Source organism: Mus musculus, chromosome 18 (genome assembly GCF_000001635.26).
Source record: "Mus musculus strain C57BL/6J chromosome 18, GRCm38.p6 C57BL/6J".
Taxonomy (NCBI): Eukaryota; Metazoa; Chordata; class Mammalia; order Rodentia; family Muridae; genus Mus; species Mus musculus.
The window spans coordinates 10,778,304-10,802,046 of NC_000084.6; the positions used below are offsets into that span (position 1 = coordinate 10,778,304).

Sequence of the window (23,743 nt, forward strand, 5' to 3'; positions counted from 1 at the left end):
ATGGTCCTCCTTTATTGTTTTAGGTGCTACTTAAAGATGGTTTCCTGTTGCCTGTGGTAGTCATTTTCCTGAATGCCTTCATTCATTAGGTACATGTTGCTCCAGTATAAATATTGGGAAGTAGTCTATTGAATGTAGATATAAAATACTTAAAGATTTTAATCAAACGTGCCTTAAGATTTTTTGCTTCTTCAACATCCTTCTCAAGTTGTCTTCTAATCTCACATATTATCCATTTACATGATGTCAGGTATTTATGATCAATTGTGTTATTTAGATATGTGATACCAAGGAGCCTTAATTATATTCTAGTAATGGGTGTTCTACAAGAATAAAAGGGATTGCTGGTTAAAATTTGAGAGGGCTGCTTTTGGAGACAAGTACAAATGATAAGGTTTTCATAAACAACTTGTATCTCCTTATAGTTAGGTAAAGCACTATAATATATTGACTAAGAAAACTAATCACTTTGATGTTTGCTTTATCTATTGTGACATTTTTTAAAGATTTATTTTTTTTATGTATATGAGTATTATACATAAAATGTCTGTCTTCAGACACCAGAAGAGGGCATTGGATTCCCATCACAGATGGCTGTGAAGACACCATATTATGCTGGGAATTGAACTCGGGATCTCTGGAGGAGCAGTCAGTGCTCTTAACTGCTGAGCCATCTCTCCAGCTATTGTGAATACTTATTCTTTGGAATTCCATAATATGTGTGTGGGTTTCTTTTTAAATTCTTTGGATAGTTTTACATGTTCATCGCTCATTAATGTATTTTATATCATATTTCAATTTTCTCTTTTGCTGTGTTTAAAATTTCTTAGGATGACCACTTGAGGGTAGTTACAGAAGACAACAGGGTTTTTTGGGACTGCTGTTTTCGGTGCTTCAATGCCATTTTGTCCAGTACACACTGAATTGTTTTCAGATGACAGATATTTGAACTCTTCATACATTTGCATTGTAAAGGAGCTAGTAATTATCATGTCTCCAGCCTTAAGACAGATGACAACAATGATAAGCCTCTTCTCAGCGCATCGTGTACATCGTCTCAGTTCTTTTAAAAGCTGAAGTTTTAAGGCCTTAAGTTGGTGTTTTGCTAGCACTGTTGGTGATTGTATTTAGGCAGCTTTGAAGCACTGTGCCATCAAGTTGTGGTCCCAGCCCTCTGACTAGCTTCTGGTTGAGTGTGAGAGCCTCATTTTATTTATATGCCTGGGGTTGCATTCAAGCCCATTTCTTTTTCTTTTTTAGGATAGTTTTATTGTGTAGCTCAAGTGGTCCTGGAGCTGTCTGTCATCTTCCTGCCTCAGTCTTTAGTGCTGGGGTTATGGGCTGAGTGTCTAGAGCCCCTCTCTGACTTTTCTCCCACTAATTAAATCTTCCAGCCTCCCTTGCCCTGTAGTTGTGTTACCGTCTAAAGTGGCTGTCTTCTCTCTTCCTCCCGGCTCTTAAACGTTTTCTTCCATGACCGTGTTGTCTTAGCCACCTTTCCTTTCTTCCCACCTGCAACTGCCTCCTCCTCTCTGATAGAGTTCTGTTGTGTTTGTTACTCACATGTGTGGCCTGCTTAGTGCGGTCTGTTAACTGTGTACATTTCCATATTCCTTTTCCATGAGGACTAGAGATGTTCATATTCATGTGTATGTCTTCCACATTTATACAGTAGACATTCAAATTAGTCTTAACAGTAAAGACACCACAAGATTTCAAGAAGATAATGTATAATTAATTACAGAATTCTTTGTAATTCTTGGATTTTTCAGAAAATAATGCTAACAGTGACTCCTTCAACCAGCTACTTTGTGTTAGATGACATTAAGAAAAGAAAAGAAAAGAAAAGAAAAGAAAAGAAAAGAAAGGGGCTAGAGAAGATGGCTCAGTGGGTAACGGTGCTTGTGGCCTGATGACATGAGTTCAGTCCCCAGGACCCAGTTAGAGAAGGAAAGAGGTGACTTCTGCGACTTGTTCTCTGACCTCTACAGTTTACAAGGCACACACCACCCACATGCATATATAGATAAATATTTTTAAAAGAAAGGAGAATGTAGTAATTTATATAACAAAATGGCTTTGGTTAAAGCTACATGACTCCCTTATTCCTTTTTCTTCAATTAATTTTGGGCAGCTGTGACTGTGGTTGCCATATACTACTTTTATTGGAAAACACTAAATGTTTAAATAAATATATGTATCAATTGTGATAGCATGTTGGGATGCTTTGAGGTTTATTAAAGTTAGCTCTCCTAGACTTTGGGCCTTTATTCTTATTTTAAAAAAGCAGATATGGCACATTATTATTTCCATATGCTAACATTTTCCCTTTTTTAAGATACAGTGTCAAATATTAACAAATGTATTAACATTTTCCTTTTCTTTGAGCATTTTCTAGTCTTACTTGTTAATGTGTCTGTCATCCATATTATAACATTTTATCCTGTTTTTGTGATTTTTGTTTTGATACAGTCCAGAATTACTTAGTATGATTGTATGCTGGACTTCTATTCCTCTTTAATTGTAACTAGTAATAGTTCTTTTAGTTAGTATAATTCTCTGGTGTTTTTGAGAGTTTTTCTTTTTTCTTTTTGGAACATTTGCACTTTTTCCTCCATTAACTTTTTTTCGACATTGTAAAAGTTCATCTCATAACAAGTTTGCTTGTAATCATTTCCACTTGTTATGATTGAAAATGTGGGAAGTTTCCAGAATTGGCATATGCACTTGTGTGTGTGTATGTATGTATGTGTATGTATGTATGTATGTATGTATGTATGTATGTATGTATATGTATGTATGTATGTGTAAACTGAGTGTACTTCCTGGCTTTGCTTTTAGTTAATAACAGTAATTTTCAGCAGTGCATCAGCAGCGTCATATAACTGATAATTATTGGATGTACTTTTCTGAAGAAAAACTTTTATTATCCTGGACTTGAAGATATGTCTAGGCCGGGCAGTGGTGGTGTATACCTTTAGTCCCAGCACTTGGGAGTCAGAGGCAGAGGCACTCGGATTTCTGAGTTCAAGGCCAGCCTGGTGTACAAAGTGAGTTCCAGGACAGCCAGGGCTATACAGAGAATCCCTGTCTCGAAAAACCCAAAAAAAAAGTCTAGGTGCCTTATGTTTATGGAAGGTATGCTTTGAAACCTGGACTTGAAGGTGCAGATCAAAATATTGTAAATTTGTAAGGTTAGGAATTGTAACTCAGAATAACCTTGATCATATTTTCTGATACTTGGTGTTTTTGTTTATGTATTGGGGGTACTGGAGATTGAGCCCAGGACATTGTATATGCAAGACATTCTTCAACTGTATCTCCAGCCAGATATTTGATGTTTGTAGAGATATTTCCCTCTAGATAGTCCTGTTATTATATCTCAGTTGGGTAAAATTTCTGTTGTAAATCAAGATTGGTTAAGAAGTGAAAGCCAGCTTTATTTGGATGAACAGGCGTCCCAGGTTACCCAGGCACCTGCCTGCCGGCCTTCACCATTGCTGAGATGTATGCTTAGTAAGCAACGCAAACCATTTGCAGTTCTCTTGTAGTTACTGCGAAAATTGGGTGGATATTGGTCTCTGGTTTTGTCTCCTTCAGTTTCTTTTCACTTAGACACTTGTGAGGAAAGTTTCTCTGAAGGACAAAGACAGAGCAATGGCATGTTTGTTAGTGAAGGGTTGCCAGCTGGCAAGTGAGAAGAGTTGAGAAACTTCCTAAGTAGTAAGTAGTAATGTTTTAGCATTTTCTTTCTGTTTTAAACATTACAAAACCTTTGCTTTGGGTTCAGAGTCAGAAGAATTAGATGCTTATTGTTAAAGTCTGTCCCTGGACAACATTCTGCTAAGACTCAGTTAAATTGTGGCAAAATTGAAGGCTTAGTCCTATTGAAGATCATTACTGCATTTCGGCGTACTAAATATTATTATGGTTTTCTGTAACTTAAAACATGCACACTGGAGAGATGGCTCAGTAGTTACAAGCATAGCCTGCTTTTTTTTTTTTTTTTAAGAGGATGTTAGTTCAGTTTCAGGCACCCATGGCAGATGGCTTATACCTGTGTGTAACTCCAGAGGGACCCAGTGTCTCTGCCCTCTGTGGGCAACTGCACTCATGTCCACAGACCCACATACAGACACAGACAGATACACACCAAGTACTTTAAGAATTAAAAAAAAATAACTTTTATGTATGCCCATATGAAAAGTGAGATATTCCCATCATGTTTTTAGGTGAGTTTTTGATGAATTTCTCAAATATTTTTGTCATTTTTATTAGAGGTACAGTAAGCATTTTATTATCACTTTCAGAAGAAGAAAAGTTTATGTCACTTCTAAGATTTAAAGTGCTTTTATAAAAATTTTTACATTTTATTAATTAAAATGAAAAGTTAATACCACAACCACAAATAAATAACTTTATTTGAAATTCTTTTTATCACATTTCATGAAGCTTTTAAGAAACATCTTTATCCAGTTTAGTTCTTCCAAATAAGGTTGACAGTTGCTAGGTATTTGCTTTTAGTTACAGTTTGTATGAATTGAGTAAGTTGAGATGTAATTCATGCTCATAAAACACTGGCTGTCCATGTGTAATCAATGCATAGCTACAGCTGGTTGAAGGGGACCAAATCCATTGAAGAGGCGATTTGGTTCCATTTTACCAGCTTTAGCAAAGCATTGCCGCTGCTGGTGTAGGATCCAAACAGGTTAAATGCTCTTTTGTAGAAATATAGCATGACAGGTATTAGAGGTTCCCACACTAGTGTACCAGTTGTTAAACAGAAAATTCACGTGTTTAGGCATATGTCCTACACTGCTGTTCTTGCAGCTCACATCAGTGCATCTTTACTTAGTTCTTAAATGCACACAGTAGCCTTTCAAAACCAACATTTGAAAGAACAGATAAATCATCATGTGTTTCAGAGTAATGCTTCTAAATTATCACCATGTTGGTTTGTTCATTCAGGTCTCTGTGTAGTCCTGGCTGTCCTGGAACTCACTCTGTAGACCAGGCTAGCCTCAAACAGAGATCTGCCTGCCTCTGCCTCCCAAGTGCTGGAATTAAAGCAGTCTGCCACCATGCCTGCAAACCAGGTTTTTAAGTAATTAAACTAGATGTTGAAAAAGGGTCATGTTAGCTACATATTTTTGTACTGCTTCTATTTTAGCTGAGGACTTAACAAGTTCTGATACGGAGTGGAAGGATAAGAATGGCCTTAAGAAAGTAACTCTGTCCTTTAATTTATTAATACATCACACATATCTTCAGTGTCATTCTTTGCTTTTGTTTATGTTGGCATACTAACCCTAAGTTCAGAAATTAACCTTCTTAAAAATCTATTTTATTGAGGTGGGGTGGGGAGGAGATGTGGGATGTGGAACAGTTGGAGGGTAGAGGGGGGTGGGGGTGGGGAATGGAATGTGGAGTGTAAAAAATAGATTAAAAATAAAATAAAATTTAAAAATCTATTTTCTTGACTAAATTCTATGCTGTTTTGAGTATAGATTGTTCTTATTATAAGGTTAGTGATACATTGATGTATGGTAGTTGGCTATAATCCCTGAATTTTGAATATTAAAACCTACCATGTGATACTTTAAAACCAGTACTTAAGCATTTGATGTGATTCTGTTGGAGATTTCCTGCCTGAAGAGAATGTCTTCTGACACATACTCATACAATAAAAGTTTGATATATTATAGCTTGTCTGTAAAATTAGAATGCTGAGGGAAATACCATATAATTTTATTTTTTTAAACTAATATGGTAGAAGGACAACACAATCTCAGACAGTATGCAAATAGTTTAATATTCTATTCTACATCTGTTGTTAATTATTGTGCTTCTGGTGAAATTAATGTAATTTTAATTCTTTGCATCATTTTTTCCAAATAGTGAAACAGGTATTTGGTTGCTTAAACTTAAGTGCTGAAGATAGCACTTGCCTGGTTCTATTTTAGTAGGTCCCTGGCAGCCAGTCAGCAAGTGCAGTTGCTCAAGTGTGCTTTTGGATCATTGAGTTTCGTGTACTGGCCATATCAGGACAAGGAGAGGCCATGGGAAAAAATAGTCCAGCATCTGATAGTGTCAGCATCTGTTATCCCTGTCAGGGTGACAGTTGAAGTGTTTGAGTAATAGCAGTGTCAGCAGATGCCCAGAGTTTAACATGTACTCACTTCAAAAGGGACAGCTGATCTAAGTGCTGGATGTGACATTTCAAGTGATTCAAAACACTCCTAGACAAAAGCTGAACTTGGAAGCAACAAAATCAGTTTTCAGTTTTATTTTATAAATGAATAGCTAATATTCTCTAAGGATTGTAACAAATTATTAGTTGTGAAAATGTTTCTTAAAGAATTATGAAAACCTTTCAGACCTGTGGAATAACTAATGTAGCTGTTCATAACTCATTGTGAGAAAAACAATGTCATTTGATATAAGCAAGGACAATACAGACTCAGGTTTTTGACAGTTTGTTGCCAATATATCCTGTTTACATTTTAGTTGTGGCCTAGGGTTTTGCCATTTTTATCATTCTTTTTCATGCTGTAAGTATTAACTGCACTTAAAGTACAGATTGGGTTAAGAACTGACAAGCTGGAAAAGGACAAAAGCCAGTTTTCATGTGTGCAGTATAATTTTACTTAAAAGATAGTCTTTAAACATTATAGTTTCAATAGCTGTCAGAAAAGAAAATAATGAAACCAAAATTTTTGGCTTACGAGATCCTCTGATTTTAATAGGTTATACATTTTGCCACATGTGAAGAATAGCTATTATATGAGTAAAATCAGCTTTTTGTTGCTTTATTTTTCTTATTAGATTTGTTGGTCCTGATTTGATAGATGTGAGACACTAAAATATCCAATTGTGAAGACAGATAATGGTTGATCCTGTGTCTCACTGTTTTGCGCTAGCAATACTATTTCCTCTGTAGTAGTCACATTTTAATCACGTGAGTATTCAGTGTAGAGTGTAGTATGATTTAATGTGAAAATTAAAATCCACTTCCACGGGACTTATCTCTTCAGTACAGTATAAGGGATGTTAGTTTTCCCAGTGAATGGCTGGTCCTTTTGGAATGGGGCTGTTAGTATTACAGGTGAATTCAGAGTATGGAAGTCATCCTCCTGGAAAGTTTCCTTTAGCTTCTTCTTGGCGGACATTACCTACCCAAAATACATACTTCTTTACATTCCATAGCACTGAATGTTCATATGGGTACATAAAGAAGTATGTGCTCTGAGTAGGCACTCCTGCGCCGGCCGATAGCTGTGAAAACATGAAGCAGCCCACCTCACCCAGCTGTTAGTAGGACATTTGGATTACTTTTCTGGAAGAGTAATGGATCCAGTGCGGAGATTAGCTTATCAGAGACTGAATTTTACAACAGATTTACCTGATCCCATCAATGCCACTTCTGCTTGTGGTTCTTTTAAGCACTGCCATGCTTTGCCCTGCTGCTTCTTTTCCAAGAGATGCAGTCAGCAGAGTCTTAAGTGTATTCAGAAATGTTAGCACGCTTGCTGCTCTCTCCGTCGTGCCTCCCTCTTCTTTATAATTTGCTTCTAGATCCTTTACAGACAGATGATAATCAATTTAGTCTAAATTGTTTTTATAAACCAGATACTTCTACTTAAAACTTATTGGGAGAAACAAGTTACAGTTAGCACAGGCTTTGAAATTGGATCATTTCATTGTGTGAGTGAATTAATGTTTTTAAATGGAAATTTATTTTCAAGGTAACAGATTACAAATCATTTAGCCAAGTTTTTGTTCTGTTTCTGTTTGCATTGAATGCAAATTCAAATAGTTACGTGCTTGGTTTGTATGAGATTACTTTTTAAAAATGGTTTTTAATATAATGGAAAAGTACTAAAATAACTTTTCCAAAGTCTCCATAAAAGAGGAGAAGCACTTTAGTCTGTGAATCTCTGGGTTTTACCTTGAATATTTAGCACAAGAAAAAAAAAATAATTTGGGAGTGGCCTATAGTCACTAAGACATTTTGAAGGTTAATTCAAAAGGAGACATTGAGAAGCTTTGAGATTTGGTAAAGAATAGAAAAGGGGGTGCTGGGAGGGAAGTGGGGGAATAGGATTTCTGCAGTCCATGAAGAAAGCTAGTAAGCTGCCAACGCGGGCCTCAGTCAGCAGTGCCGCTGAGACCTGCACCGTGCAGCAGCATGCGGATGTCTGTGGCCTGAGTAGTAAGCAAGGGGAGACATTTCATAACCCAAATCTTGAAGTAGCCTTTAGAAGCTATTGTGCTCTGGAGGCAGGGATGCAGGTTTACTAGAGGAGCGAGACACAATTGAAACAACTGTTTAATTGAAAACAATAAAGACCCTGTCTGTAGTGATGTAATGTTAGTGGTAGATTGTATATTTTTGAAGTTATCTGGCATGCTGTTTGAACAATGGCATTTTTAAAACTAAATTATTAATTTGAGCTTTGAAATTAGCCTATGCCCAGATATAAATTAATTTAACAATGAGAATATATATCAGTCAATATTAGATAAGCATGCAGAAAGTCAGAAGCGTCCTTCCAAGTTGGTTCTTGTGCTTGATTTACCTGTGAGCTTAGTGTCCTGCCCCACTTACAGGGAAGAGATGTAGTGACCTACAGTAACATTGCAGTCACCACATCATGACCGTTCTTTCACACTGCTGCTGTTTCAGCACTGGTTTTATAAGCTGGGTGAGGTAAGCACCCAGTGTAAGTGAACACAGAACCTTACCTTGTAAGATACATTTGAAAGACAAGTTAAATATACAAAAACAACGTAATTTTACCTTTTTCCCTTGCTCTTCTCATAGACATAGAAAGACACATATACACAGATGTGCATGCAGGCATGCAATCTCTCTCTCTCTCTCTCAAATTGAATCAACATTAGTCATATAATTTAGAATGTAATATATCAATTATATCGATATGTAGAGAAAGTTAAGTAATGGGAAGGTTGCTACAGTGGCAAAGAGAATGTACCTAGGGTTTTTGTTAGATGAAATGATTTACAAGAGGGGAAAAGTTGCAGAGGATGTTAATTTTGTAATCTAAGATTTAAAAAAACAAACAAACAAACAAAAAACCACTGCAAGCAAAACCCTAAACACACCTCACATTCTCCCAATTAGCTGCAAGCATTCACCCAGTTTCCTGTGCCCACCAGACCATACTGGGTTCTTCTGGTGCCTCAGGAAATATTCTGCATCTTTCTTGCTTTGGGATTCTTTTGGAGGAGCAGGAGTTTGAGTTTCCAGGGTTAGTGGTAGATCTGGAGTGAAGCTACCTTGTTATATCCAGAGGTCAAGTCTGCAAGCGAGGTCAGGACTCCCACATAGTCACCACAGAAGCCAACCTATGTTCTTCCCGACTCAGTGGCCACAGCCTAGGCTGCTCGAGCTTTATAGGCAGCTAAGCATTTGAAACATGCACTCCCAGGCAAACAGACTCTCTTGTGCCTCTCTCTTCCCTGACCATATTTAGTCAGCCATAGCAAAAAATAGTCTCTCAGCTGTCGATTGTCGATCTAAAAGCTGAGGAGGATTCTATCTTGCTTTCTGCCTATTGATTGTTCTTCCTGTGGTCCCAACACTGCTTTGCCATTTGTCCTGCTATTTTTTTTTTAAGTACTGCTAAATAGAGCCGTGTCTCATGTTTCCACTTACATTTCCCAGATTCTCCCCGAGCTTGTGCTGAGACTAGGAAAACCTCACGCGGCTGTCACTATACTTAGAAGCCCTGAAGAGAAAAAGGGCGGCGGGGGTGGGGTGAGGTGGGGTGGGGCAACAAATTTGCCCTGGCTGGTAGCAAGACAATCTTCAGGCAGATCTGCGGGATGTAAAAATCCCTCTGCTACCAAAATACTTCATAATCCAACTCTTTTTTGATGGTTAAAATGTTTTGTATAGTAATGTATTACACAGATGTTGGCTTGTAGGGATTTTTGTACAGTTATATTTAGGGTTACTATTTTTTAATTATTTAAAAAATAATAAATAGCACTTGAATGGAGAATAGAAATGGTGAGTAGAATTTATATAGTGACCGTGAGATAGCTCAGTAAGAAGCTTGCATAAGGGAGTCTTTGGAAGGGTATTTAGAATCTTAGTTCAGTGTCCACTTCAGTCGCTTTGTCGTAGGGCTTAGTGAGAGTATGGTAGGAATGCCTATGGGTAATGATGTGCTTTGAACTGTATGTACATTTACAAGTCCAACGATGCCTTTTAGTGTGGATTAAACTCTTAAACCTAAGTCTAAAGTGATCTCTTTCCTCTCCTTTAAGCCATGACTCCAATGTTCTAAGTACCATTTAGGTATAACCATCCACAGACTAAAGTGGTCATGAATTTGACATAACTTTGCTATATAGTATGTGTCCTAGAAACAAATACTTCAGAGTTCTGAATTTTAATAGTGCATTCAGGTTAAATTTAAATATAGATATTTATTTTTAACCAAAAATGAGTAGTATTAAAACATCAAACCCAGCAAATCTATAAAGATAAAATTGAAATCTCAAAAACCTGAAAAATTGGGCAGGAGAAACCAGATGTATCTTGTTCTTAGTTCAAGCATATTCTCGTAAGTAGTCGTTGAGCTAAGAGTTAAGTAGAACTATATCACCTCACACAGGCAGGGGCTGTCTTTAACAGTCTTTTGTCTTCACGATTAATTTGCTTTGGGGTGAGAATTTTAAAGGAATGCTTTTGTGGATATTGGTAAATTTTAGAAAACTGTACCTTTTCCAAATGTTCAAAATTTATGCACATTAAGAGATGATACATGTTAGATTTTAAAAGAATCTAATTTTCAGGTCCTAAAGTACCTACCCCTGCTGTAGCAATGAACACTGTGCCTTGTTCCTGTGCTGGGTTGTGACATTGAAATGAGTCAGAGAAGTCCTGCTCTTGTGTTCAGCAGTCCACCAAAGATGTGGTATTACTAATACTCTGCCTGGATGCTCAGACTTGATGCCCTGTGTTTCTTCATTCTTTCCACTCAGAAAACTTTGAGCTCTGGTTTCCATGTGCAAAGAATCTCCTTTTGTATACAACTATATATGTATACAACTATATGACTCCAAAAACTTTTGTTTGGCTTAACTTTCTTAAGTTTCTTCTTGGACTTTGTACTAATCTGCTTTAACTACTATTAAGGGAATTTTAAATTAACTAAACAAAAGTTTATTGACCATCCAGTAAAATGCTGTTCTAACATCTTTCTAACATTAAGTGATACTAATATGCAAGACTTCTGTAGTTTACCTGCTGGATTTGAGAAAATGTTCCCTTTTGCTGAAGAGAGACATTAGGAATAGCATGGCAGGCCTTAGAGATTTGCCTGGTACCATTTGAGCACCGCATACCAGTGTAGACAGCTGCTTGTCCCCTCTGCTTCTTGGAACTCATTTGTTCATCATTCAGCAAATGTCTGAGCACGGCCATGTGCCAGGGATTAGGCTAGGCACCACTATTAGTTGTTCTGGAACTTAATGCTTTTTTGGCACCATTTACAAATGCCTGCTTAACTGGTAGTAAGATCTTATCTTTAAAACATCCGTGTCCTTAACCTATTGGAGAAGAACTAGTTGATAAATGGAAGAGTGTATCTCTATTGGGAAAAATAACACCAAGTCTTAGAGACTGCAATTAATAGTCTGTTGGCTTAGTAAAAGAAATTGACTTACTTATTGAGCTGGTAATAGTGTCTGTTGTATAATTTCATAGCCTTCAGTGCTTGCAGCATAGCAGTAGGCTTTCCTAGTGACCAGCTGCAAGTGCTGCAGAGAAGATCCTCTAGCTGCTGTCCCAGGTTCTAAGATGTGTTTCTAAAATTGCCCATTCTGTAACAAGAAGAGGGCAGACTGCTCTGATCTATTATTGGTGTATGGTGGTGAGGGAACAAGAGTCTCTTCTTTTATTTTCTCCAGGCCTACCTTGCAGGCTGGGCCTAAAAATACTATCTCTTTTCAAGGTCATGTATTATTTTGTTTACTTTTCTAAAGGGATTGATAAGTCTCTAATTACCATCTCTGAAGAGGGGCTGGAGAGATGGCTCCACTGTTAAGAGCTCTGGCTGTTCTAGAGGGTCAGTGTTCAATTCACAGCACCAAATGGCAACTCAGAACTGCCTACAACTCTAGTTCCAGCAGATCCAAAATCCTCATGCAGACAAAACACCAATGCACATAAAATAAAAATAAGTAAATCATTACAAAATTTACTCATGTATGTATATATGTGTGTTATGTATATATACATATATGTGTGTGTTTATATGTATGTGTGTGTATATATATATAAGAGAATCCCCTGTAGCTCCAGTGTAGAATGTGCCTGTTAGCCTCTGTAGATGCTTCTCACAGACGGGGAACATGACTTTGCACCTCTTGAGTGTGGGCTGTGCAATGCTTGTCAAGAGGGTAGAATAGAAAAAGTGGAGACAGTGTACACCAGAGAGCTATGACACACACTCCTCATGCACCTGTCAGTGGTAACATTGAGAGTGGTAGGTCATGTGGATAGTAGGTGAAAAGTGATGGAAGGCACTCACTGCCCATGTAGTTATTCTGCCAGGGTCCCCTAGCCCCAGACTGATGAAGAGAAAACATACAGAGTGTCTAGCTAATACTCCTTAGGCTTCTTAGCTTTGTCAAAAACAAAGAATAAGTGAAACTGTCATAGCTCAAGGGGACATGTGGTTTTCAGAGCACACAAAAAAGGAACATTAAATTAAAAGAAAAAACTTAAACTGTTTTAAATCCTAGAGAGCTAGGGGTCTAGCTTAGTGGCAGAGCATGTACAAGGTTGATCCATCCTCAGCACCACAAAGTGAGTGAACATTTATCCACCCAGTGTCACCTAGTTGATACTTAGCTTGCATGTTTTAAAAATATGTATATAATTAGTTTTTAAAAGACAAGGTCTTTATTTTACTTGAGCTTATGTTGAATTCATGACCTTGTTGCTTCAGCCTAAGTGCTAGGATTATAATTACAGGCCTGTGTCACCATGATCAGCTTTCATTGGTTAAACTTTGTAGAAAGCTATAAACTTCTTTTAAGTCTTTTTTTTTTCTCATGTTTTTTCTGCACTCTTTGATGCATGGAGTGGTGGATAACGTATGATATGACCATCATGATATCCATATGTTTTGTAGTATAGTAGTCACATAATCTGAGTTGAGCTAGTCATGGTGAGAGGCGAGGTAGGGAGATCAAAGTTCAAGACTAACTTTGCCTACATAAGTAACAAGACTCTCAAAGCAAAAAATCTGTTAAAGCTTAAGTACTTGGCAGCATTAGTTTTAATAAGTTTAGAGGTTCTTGTGCCCCCAAAGCTTAATTTTTTTATAAAGATTTATTTAATGTATATGAGTACACTGTAGCTGTCTTCAAACACAACAGAAGAAGGCATTGGATTCCATTACTGATGGTTGTGAGCCACTATTTGTTTGCTGGAAATTGAACTAGAACCCCTGGAAGGAAGCAGTCAGTGCTCACAACTGTTCTCTCCAGCCATTCAAAGCTAAAATTTTAAAAACATTTATCTATTTTTATTGTGTGTAGTTGTGTGCGTATGTGTGTATCTGTGTAATGAGCTTATGTGCGTAAGCAATGTGTTCGCACATGTGCATCAGAATCCCATGATGTACATATTGAGGTCAGAGCACAACTTAAAGAAGTGGGATCTCTCCTTCCACCTTCCACCATGAGTCCCTGGACTCAAACTCAGGCCACAAGCACTTTTACCTCTTGAGCCATACCTGCTCCTTCAAAGCCTATTCTTAAGACTCTTGGAACTTCCTATATGGGATTCATAAAGTTCTGCCATCAAAGACATTTGCAGCTGCGTCCTCTGAGGTCCTAGTGTCAGTGTAGAGGCTGACACTTCCATGAATTTTCCATAGGAAATATTTTTGTGAGGAAAGGTTTCCAAAAAGCATTTATTTCTTAATTTGGTTCTCTGAGTCTCTAGGATTTTTAATTCTTTTATGTTCTTTAAGGTGTCTTTGACTTTTTTGGCTTTTTGAAAAATATTAATGGTTTTGAAAGCGTAAATACTGAATTATACTTACCATTCGATGCATCTCACAAACAGAATTTTAGCACTAAACATAAATCAGATTTTAATTCTGCTATTCCTAACAAGCTACCGAGTATATGTCTGATCACTGTTTTCCTACAGTCTCACCTTGCTACCTGCTGTTCTTTGTTACTTCTTTGATGGGTAGAAACTATTGACGGTGAACCATGCAGGCTTCCTCAGGCCATGCTGTTTGCTTTTTGTCATTCCTCCTGGGAGGTTTCCCTCTCACCCATAGCTTTCCTCTGGAGCACTTAGGTTCTGTGCTTGCTGCATTGTGAAAATGCTGATCATTTGTTTGGCTCTCAAAATATCAGAAAGCAAAAAGCATTGGAGAATTATGACAGTAATTTCTGCCTGTGTGTACAAACATGATTTTCTTTTCTTTTTGAAGACTATCTTCATTTGATTACACAGTTTTTTTTTAATATTTTCCAAAAGAAAACAAAGATCACATTGTGCAAATATATGACAATGTGAATTTGCCTTTCAGTGCAATGCGTGTTTTACTCTCAAAATTACCAAGACCATGGATTGTGGATGAGAAGAAAGATGATGGTTATACTGCCTTGCACCTGGCTGCCCTGAATAATCATGTGGAAGTGGCTGAGCTGTTGGTGCATCAGGTAGGAGAGGCAGTTGTACTTTAATAGACACAGAACTTTTTAATTCTTTAATTTACTTCACAAAAGTAGATATTAAACTGCAGATACAGGTTGCAGTAAAACCCCCATGATGATGAAAATCAACTCAATGTATGCTCTGTTTTAAACACTGTTGTTTTTGTTTGTTTGCATGAAACAGTCTTGATAAGTAGCTCAGTCTTAGCTAAAACCCAGTATCCTGCCTGAGCTTCCTGAGTGCTGGGACTGCAGGTACACACCACTCATCCTGGCTAACACTGGCTCTCCACCAACCTCCTCTCATTTGCTCCATGTATAGAGGTCAAACGAACAGTCTTCAGGAAATGATTTTGTCCTCCATCATCAGACACTTGGAGGTCAAACTCGGGACATGAGGGTTGGCTGCGTCCCGCCAGCCTCGCTCTAATACTTGCTTGTAATCTTCCTACTGGGTGCATAAATAGATGTAACAGATGATCTGAGAATCAGGTAACTCATGACCAGTCAAAGAAACATAATTAAACATGATAGAAAGCAAACCAGAAATGCCTATCTTCCAGAGTAGGAGTTTCAGCTCTGGCCGGCAGTCCGTGCAGGGGCGCAGCTGGCCATCACAGTTGTGACTAGATGGGTTAAACCTAGCAGTGTAAGGTGTGTCTTTTGAAGCTTTGACTCTGCTCTTCATTTTGCTTTGTTATATCAGACATTATGCTAAGCAATTTTGTGTGTGTGTGTGTGTGTGCGCTGTATTTCTTAATCTTTACATAAGCCCTGTGAAATAATTCACACTATTTTGGAGCTGAAGAAAAGGGCTACATATTGAAATGCTTAGAAAAGTTTACATGACTTGTAAGTGGCAGGGCTTAAGACAGAGTGCCTTGATTCTAAAATCAGTTATTTTGTCCACAGACTCTTTCCCTTTTGTGTAGTAACCGCTGCTTTTGGAGTCCACCCGCTCGTTCCTCTCCTGAGCATGCATGGGACTTCCTGCTCCACCTTTACTAGTGTCACACTACTCAGAGCACCCCCTCACTTCTTTTCACTGAGTGAGGAAGAGCTTGGTTGTGCAAGAGAAGGAAGTGAACTTCAGGTCATTTAAGTTACTCCGAATCCTATATGGAGACACAGTTGCTTTTCAGAAGTGCTTACAGCTTATAAGAGTTGCTCTCAGGGGATAGTAAAAGAGAGTACTGTTCAGCTCCGTAGTGTACTTCGTCCCTGAGCTGAGGTAGTCACTGTAAAGGAGATACTCATGTTTACATTAAGTGTTCTACATGGGTTTGCTGTCTGTCTGTCTGTCTAGTTTTCGCTCTCCGTATGAGGGCTGTGTCAGGGCAGCTTCCAAGGAAGAGACAGTGGTGGACAGAGCTGTGTATTCCTTGTCAGTAGCTAACAATTTGCATGTTCTTCTCTGTTGTTCAGATGTAACCAATTAAAATCTGTTCATTGTTAGGGAAATGCAAACCTGGATATCCAGAATGTGAACCAGCAAACAGCCCTACACCTTGCTGTTGAACGGCAACACACCCAGATTGTTAGGGTAAAGTATTTATTCTTGTTGATATGAGCTCACAATGGCTTTTAACTGTGCTGAGGGTTAGAGCCTTTCATCTGTGTCTGTGGGATAAGGAGTTAATGCCTAGTTCAAAACTGTCAGCATATTGTTCTCAGTTCTCTTAATGTTAGTGAGTAAATTTAAAGTAACAATTTGAATAATTACATCCCTCTTAATATGTGTAGTGGATAGTAAAATAAAAGCTTTGCCTTGGAACTTTACTGTAAATTGATTAATTGAACTATATGTTTTTTAATGTGCTAATTTAGTTATTTCAAACAAAATATCTGAAAAAAGTATTGCTTTAAATATTTTTATGAAGCAGTGACTCTGCCACACTGTCACCGGGAAGTGTGACAGCAAAGTTCATTCTGTACTCTGCCTCAGAGCAGCAGAACTAGAATTGGTCCTTTGTTAGTAGCTTTTCTCTTTGCTGTGACAGAATAGCTGGCAGAAGCCACTTATGGATGGGAAGGGTTGGTTTGTCTCAGACTATGAAGACGATGCAGTCTGTTAGGATAGGGAAGTCATGGCAGTTGATTAACAGTGTGTCTCTGTCCCTTTTATTCAGTCTGGCACGCTAGACCATCACATAGGGCCACACACATTCAGTGTGGGTCTGTCTTCCTCTGTTAAACCTCTAGAAACTTCCTCAAAGACACACCCACCCAGAGGTGTGTGTCCTAGGTAGCTTCAAATCTAGACAACTTGACTGCAAAAATTAACCACAAGTTTGAAAGATAAGTCTTAGAATTATATTTTATATAGCTTTTTAGAACAAAAAAAGAGACAAAACAAGACAAAAAGTTAAGACTGTACAGAGATTAGGCTCTGTAGATGCTGTTGTTTAGAGCTCTTTGATATTTGTATAGAGGATTAGGAAGATTGTTGAAACACCGTAAAGATGATCTAAAGTGAACTTAAAATTTACTGTGCAAGGCACACGATGAAATAATCAGTAACTCAATTTTCCAAGTGATTTGGTTTTAGCAAACAGTGTTTACATTTATTGTTATTTAAAATTTCAAATAGGTCCAGAATGCTCACTGCTGATAGGCTGCAGTTTCTTATAGGTGTGGACACTATCCAAATGAGGCATCTTTCTCTCAGCTTTTGGTCCGTGCAGGTGCTAAGCTAGACATTCAGGATAAGGATGGAGATACTCCTCTGCATGAAGCTTTGAGACATCATACTTTGTCTCAACTACGTCAGCTACAAGACATGCAAGATGTGGGCAAGGTAGACGCTGCCTGGGAACCTTCAAAAAACACAGTAAGTAAAGATAATGTCCTCTCACTACTAGTGGAAGCAAGTTTTATATTTCTTCTGCATCTGATTTGCATTGGACAAAACATTTTATCGGTGATAGACTTGGGTTTATCAAACTTTAATACTACTACTGGTTCCTATGAAGTGCATTTGTTCTGCATCTTATCAAAAGTTGTTTGGTTCTTTAAAAATTCAGCAGTACAAATGGGGTGCAGTGAGTATGTATTATGGTTTTAATTTGAAATCCCTAGTGCCTGTTCATTCTGACCTGCTTTTTATTTGACCAATTCCACATGTATTTTAAGAGCTCTGCTCAAATCTTTTTCATTAGAATCTTAGTATTCCTTGTTTTCTTGTGGTTTTATGTTTTGAGGTGTTGGCAGGGATTGAGTCCTAGGCCTCATGCATGCTAGGCAAGCACTCTCCCACTTTCCAGGTCGTTTGTTTTCTTCTAATTATCAAGAATTGTTTATATCATACAAAAACAAGTCCATACCAAGGATGTGATGCCTACTTTTGCTGTGTGGCTTGTGTTTCTACTGATGCAGTCACTGCCTTGTCTATTCTGCAGGGTGATTGTGCAAGGTAATGACTGGTGGTGCAGTGCTGCTTCGTAGGAACAAGCTAACTTAGTATGAAATGTTTTTGTATGGAAGTAATAGCTTGCTCAAGAATAGTCATTGATGCTTTCCAAGGATAAATATATGTAAAGACAGATATGCTAACTCATGATTGTAATCCCTCACTTAGGCTAAGGCAGGATTTGTAACCAAATTGTGCTAAAATAGTGAGTTCTTGGCCCACCTAGGCTGGAGTGAGACCCTGTCTCAAACAAAATCACAAAAGCATCTCTGTACACAATTACATTTCCTATGGTTTCCAGACACTGGAAGTATACTGTATCCTCCAAGTGTAGAGAAGAATCGGAAGTGTAGGTATGCCAGTTGTGTGTATAATGGCTGGTGTGATGTCTGCACCTCCTGCCTTCCTGAGGAGAGAAGGTCCAGAATGGATAGTTGGTCCTTTTTGCCTTCCCAAAAAACTTTTTATTCTTATAAAGCTGTAAGAGATGGGGCTCCATTTGATCTAGTGTTTACCCTCAAGATGTTTCTCTAAATTCAGATGAGCCTACAAGTCTAAAATCACTCTGTTGATGTTCTCCTTGTCGGTAGTGCCCTGGGATGGCAGGAAGTGAGTTGTGCTGTACATTCATGCTTCTTTCCCTTATGACTGTGGTGTTTTGTGATGAGGCCTCAGTCTACCCCAGTTATCCTCAAACTCTTGTTCCTTCTGCCTTGACCTTTGCATGGCTGGGATCATGGTGTAAGCCACCATGCCCGATTTTTGACAATGTTCTTAGAAGAGCAGAATGTCTTAATGTTGAAAAAATGTAATTAGTTTTCTCTTCTACTATGTATGCCTTATGTCCTAAGAAATCTTTGGCAAGATGGTCATTCAGGCTCCTTCTATAGATGCTTATGAAGCTGAGCTGTTGCATTTAAGTTCCAGTGAAGTTTTATATAGTGGATGTTATAGGTTGCCGTTCATTTATCATTGATTGGTGGCCAACTGTCGCTATACCATTTGTTGAGTAGCATCTTTTTCTGCTTGAGTGCCTGCTTCCTTTATCCAAGATCAGGAAGCTGTTTATCTGGAGGTTTCCTCTTCATACAGGGATTGCAGGAGCATCTTGTTCTTTTCGTCCATGTTCTTTTTTGGCTGTGGGATTCCCCCTCAAGTGTCTTAGAGCTTTGTGATTCAACATTTGTTTATATTGAAATCTGGAAAGGGAAGTCCTCCAAATTTATTTTAAATAATTGACTATTTTAAGCCTTCTCACTTTCAAATGAATTTTATTATCATTTTAAAGAGTATAATTGAATCTGAGGCCCGAATGTTTGTGAGTTGTTGTCTTGTAAGACTCTGAGTATATATTTTTAAGTCCTTTGTGCTTTCTTTTTTGTTTTTCCTTATTTTAAAGTTCAAAGGAACATACTTCTCTCCATGGGTTGTTGTATAAGATCATAAAAGTGCTTTAAAACAGTACCCAGCTTTTATGGGTTCTCAGTGAGTCTTGATAATTATTGTAACAATTGCAGATATATTTGGATCCATAGCTCAGGTGATAAATCAGATCCTGGTTCTTTTTATTCTTTGAAGTTTTGCCTTGACTCAGAAGCATTGAGAACTTAGTTGGTAGTGGCCCCATAGCTAAACTGAGTAGGAACAAATGTGCTATTTCTTCTTAACTAGAAGCTTTACTTGAGTTCCTCAGCCTTAATTGACCTGACTTTGGTTCTGTGTAGTTAATCAGTCATGTAGGAGGCAGGCACCCAACTGAGGTTAGCCACTTTTACGCTGGAGAGTCGATTCACAAATGTGGGGAAATGGGGACTGGGGAGGGATTAGTCTGTATTAGAACTGAAACTCTTACATGTCTAACACACATACACACGGCAGATTTCTGTAAGGGAAAATCATGACTCTTTTCATTTGATTTCAGTTAATAATGGGACTTGGTACCCAGGGGGCTGAGAAGAAGAGTGCAGCATCCATTGCGTGTTTCTTGGCAGCCAATGGTGCTGATCTCAGCATTCGAAATAAGAAGGGTCAGTCACCACTGGATCTCTGTCCTGACCCAAGTCTCTGCAAAGCTTTGGCAAAATGTCATAAGGAAAAAGTCAGGTTTGTAGTTTTTGTCATGTAATGTACTATTGTATTCCTAAGATTCTGTGCAGCGCTGTAAGGGAGGACCTGGGACTTGCAGGTATCTTGATCTTTACAGTTCTTGAACTGTAAAGTGTTAAAGTGTTGCCACTTCCATCCTTGGAAACCTTTCCTCTATGTCATGTGTCTCATTTCATGTTACAGTCCCCACATTATGTGTGCTACTATATGGGTAAGCTTAAGAAACTTCTTTAAACTAGTTTGATCATCTAGGAATCCTTCATGCTCTGGGAATTTTTAAGAAAAGCCTTAATAGTAAAACAAAACAAAACAAAACAAAACAAACAAAAAAAGCTCTGACTAACATTACAGTATTTTCCTGCAAAAGGTAGTTTACTTTCTCTGAACAGAGTGAATATCATGGAAAATTTTTGTAATACTACAGCACCTTGCATCAAGACCTTCAAGACAGTTACTAGCAATAAAGGGTTAAAAGAATGAACAAAGGAATTGCCCAGTTGATTGGGCATTTCCCCTAACGGTGATTGTTTCACACATTCATATGTGAAATGTCAGTAATTTTAATTAAGACTTTTGATATACATTTTTTTAACTGAGTAGGTATACACACAGTCCACATCTCTCTTGACCTTTATACCTCTTATCAGTAACTGTATTGGTAGCTGTCCCTTTATGCTTGTATTTCTCACCGCTTTTTTCTTTTAGATCATGTCACTCTTTTTTTATTTTTTAATTGTTATATATATATGAGTATACTGTTGCTGTCTTCAGACACACAGAAGAGGGCATCAGATTCCATTACAGATGGTTGTGAGCCACCATGTGGTTGCTTGGAATTGAACTTAGGACTTCTGGAAGAGCAGTCAGTGTTCTTAACCTCTGAGCCATCTCTCCAGCCCCTAGTGGTGTCTTTTAATTAATACTATAATATAGTGCTACTTGGGGTTTTTGTTTCATTCCTCTGGCTTCTTTTGCTGTGTCAGTGTAGATAGAACATGTTCTAAATGAAATTTCACTTACTTAGTTTTTTTGTGTTTATTTTGAGACAGAGACTCAATATGTTGCTCTGACTATCATTAAACTCACTGTGTATAGATCAGGCTAGTCTTGAACTCACAGAGACCCAACTGCCTCTTCCTCTTCAATGCTGGGATTAAAAGCATGCACCACAACGCCCAGCTCATTAAGTTAGCTTTCGCTAGTGTTTTTAGCTCTTTATTATAAGTTCACCCTTTTTCATTGAGTCTTAATTTTCAGATTGTCACTAGAAGAATGTGAAGGTGCAAAGGTTTATAAACAGGAAAAGGCACCGGTTTGGTCTATGCTTTTGAGCAACAGAGATGTGAACATAAGCAATTATAAGTTAAAAAAAAAGGTTTTACATAAAGCTGTTGACATTTGATTTTTTTTTAATATAATCTGTATTTATGTGTGCTAGTGACACTTTGGATGTTAAAAAATTAACATATTTGTTTAGAATGTTTGGATGGGCTTGATTTGAAATATTTTGTTTTATTAGTGGCCAAGTGGGTTCTCGGAGTCCTTCTATGATTAGCAACGATTCTGAAACTTTAGAGGAATGTATGGTGTGCTCAGACATGAAGAGAGATACTCTTTTTGGTCCGTGTGGACACATTGCAACCTGTTCTTTGTGTTCCCCTCGTGTCAAGAAATGCCTCATTTGTAAAGAGCAGGTTCAGTCCAGGACAAAGGTAAGAAACAGACCGGCCAGCCAGTACTGTGCTGTTGTGTTGTATTGTGGAGTTCTGTGAGACCTAATGCTCCCCTCTGTGATAGGTATTTTACTATGTTCTTCCAAATAAGATAAATATCATAATACATAATTTATACATTTAAAGACATTACTTCAGAGTTTCTGAATTGATTTCTAGCCTTACTAGTGTTCCTTGTCATGTTATTACCAGGATTTAAAAACCATGCATGGTTTTTACATCTCAATCTTTTTAGTTTACATTTCCTTTTTATAGCTTAAAGTATACTACTTGAAAATTAGTCACTTGCTTTTCTCTCAGAGACTTTTACAACTTAGGTACATTGAATTCTGCTTTGTGTTATATACTATGAAGTTTTCAAATCAGTGGAAAATTTAAAAAACAGACACTTCTAATCAGTCAACAGAGTTGCTGGGTTACTAGCTGTTTTTGACCGTAAAGAAATAGTGACCCCAAGTGGTTAAAGGGGAATCAACAATTTCATTGAAGAAAAATCCTAAAACTAGTATTTAGTGCAGAGGGTTTTTAGAGGAATCATTTGGATTCTTCAGTAATTAGGGAAGTATAAATACATTACAAATTAATTCAAACTTTTTGATGAATTAGGAAATTAAAGGTGTTGTTTAAAGTGCTAACAAAGTGGGAAGTGATTACTTTGTTAAATAACATTACTACTGGGAGGGCATCGTCTGCTCAGAGTCACAGAATGCTTTGATTCAGTTGCTGCACGAAAGGGAGTGTAACCCAAAAAGATAATCCAGATGGGGAGTATTGTGGTTAGAAAGACTTCTCTTTTAAATAGTAGGAAGGATAGATAAGTGGTTATAAGATCAATTTGCTTTGTTATTTTAAACTCTTAGAAATAATATTAGGTAATTTATTAGTTTTGGTGGTAGTTTTTAGTTTAAGTTTTTAAGAATATCAGAGACCAGCCAGGTTTTACTGTACTAAAGGAGTATGCCAGGTATGCAAACTCCAGGTACAGTACTGAGCCACAGGCTAGGAGAGCACACATACATGAAAGCAAGCAAGAACAGTGTTTTAGTGGTTGGATGGTGTTATAGGGAGTGGTGGTCATTTCTGGATAACAATTCTTTTTTTTTTTTTTAAGATTTATTTATTTATTATATGTAAGTACACTGTAGTTGTCTTCAGACACTCCAGAAGAGTGCATCAGATCTTGTTAGAGATGGTTGTGAGCCACCATGTGGTTGCTGGGATTTGAACTCCGGACCTTTGGAAGAGCAGTCGGGTGCTCTTACCCACTGAGCCATCTCACCAGGCCCCTGGATAACAATTCTATAGATGAAAGGTAGTTAAGTGTGGCTGTGCTGAGGAAAAGCAGGCTGTTTGGAAAACAAATGTGAGTGTAGGTAGTGGTGTGAGCTAGAGGGAAAAGGAGCCACAGGCAGGGAACACAGTACACAAAACCATACACATGGTAGACGTGGTCAAATTGAAATTAAAAGTTGTTTGTGGAAGACTTACGGACTTAGTGACAGGACAGACAGGTGAGGAGTGACCTCATTACTCTGGGCTTTAGGAAGCATGGGAATTGGCCAGATCCTAAAAGGGGGGCTTTCATGAAGAACTCCCTAAGACAGAAGCAATACAAGCACCCTCTCTCTGGGTAGGATTTTGTTATTGTTAGTCTTCTCACAGTCATTTATTTTAATACTTGTTTATTAAAATTTCCTTAAAGTTTTTGAAAAAAAAAAACAAAAACCAAAAAACAACAAAAAAAGGAAACTTAACGTTTAGCTCGTTGTCTCTGACC

At 37.8% G+C, this 23,743-nt stretch overlaps 1 protein-coding gene, 1 long non-coding RNA gene and 3 other non-coding genes across 7 annotated transcripts in view; 2 read left to right on the forward strand and 3 right to left on the reverse strand.

The window, feature by feature from the left end:
• Nucleotides 1–23,743, forward strand: part of Mib1 (mindbomb E3 ubiquitin protein ligase 1) — a 92,954-nt gene that overhangs the window by 52,679 nt on the left and 16,532 nt on the right. For all 3 annotated transcript variants that reach the window (NM_144860.3, NM_001364997.1, XM_006525811.4), the window contains exons 13-17: nucleotides 14,592–14,724; nucleotides 16,175–16,261; nucleotides 17,387–17,548; nucleotides 20,049–20,230; nucleotides 21,753–21,945. In NM_144860.3, coding sequence (NP_659109.2) covers nucleotides 14,592–14,724; nucleotides 16,175–16,261; nucleotides 17,387–17,548; nucleotides 20,049–20,230; nucleotides 21,753–21,945 — 757 coding nt within the window. The remainder of the gene's footprint in view (nucleotides 1–14,591; nucleotides 14,725–16,174; nucleotides 16,262–17,386; nucleotides 17,549–20,048; nucleotides 20,231–21,752; nucleotides 21,946–23,743) is intronic.
• Mir133a-1hg lies at nucleotides 3–13,090 on the reverse strand. Its single transcript, XR_877177.3, has 3 exons — nucleotides 9,127–13,090; nucleotides 7,403–7,578; nucleotides 3–3,636 (listed from the first exon to the last, which is right to left on the reverse strand). It is a non-coding gene; the product is annotated as a Mir133a-1, Mir1b and Mir1a-2 host gene (long non-coding RNA).
• On the reverse strand, nucleotides 4,606–4,673 carry Mir133a-1 (microRNA 133a-1). Its single transcript, NR_029547.1, has one exon. It is a non-coding gene; the product is annotated as a microRNA 133a-1 (primary transcript).
• Nucleotides 7,143–7,264, forward strand: Mir1b (microRNA 1b). Its single transcript, NR_035413.1, has one exon. It is a non-coding gene; the product is annotated as a microRNA 1b (primary transcript).
• On the reverse strand, nucleotides 7,178–7,249 carry Mir1a-2 (microRNA 1a-2). The gene has a single exon (NR_029781.1). It is a non-coding gene; the product is annotated as a microRNA 1a-2 (primary transcript).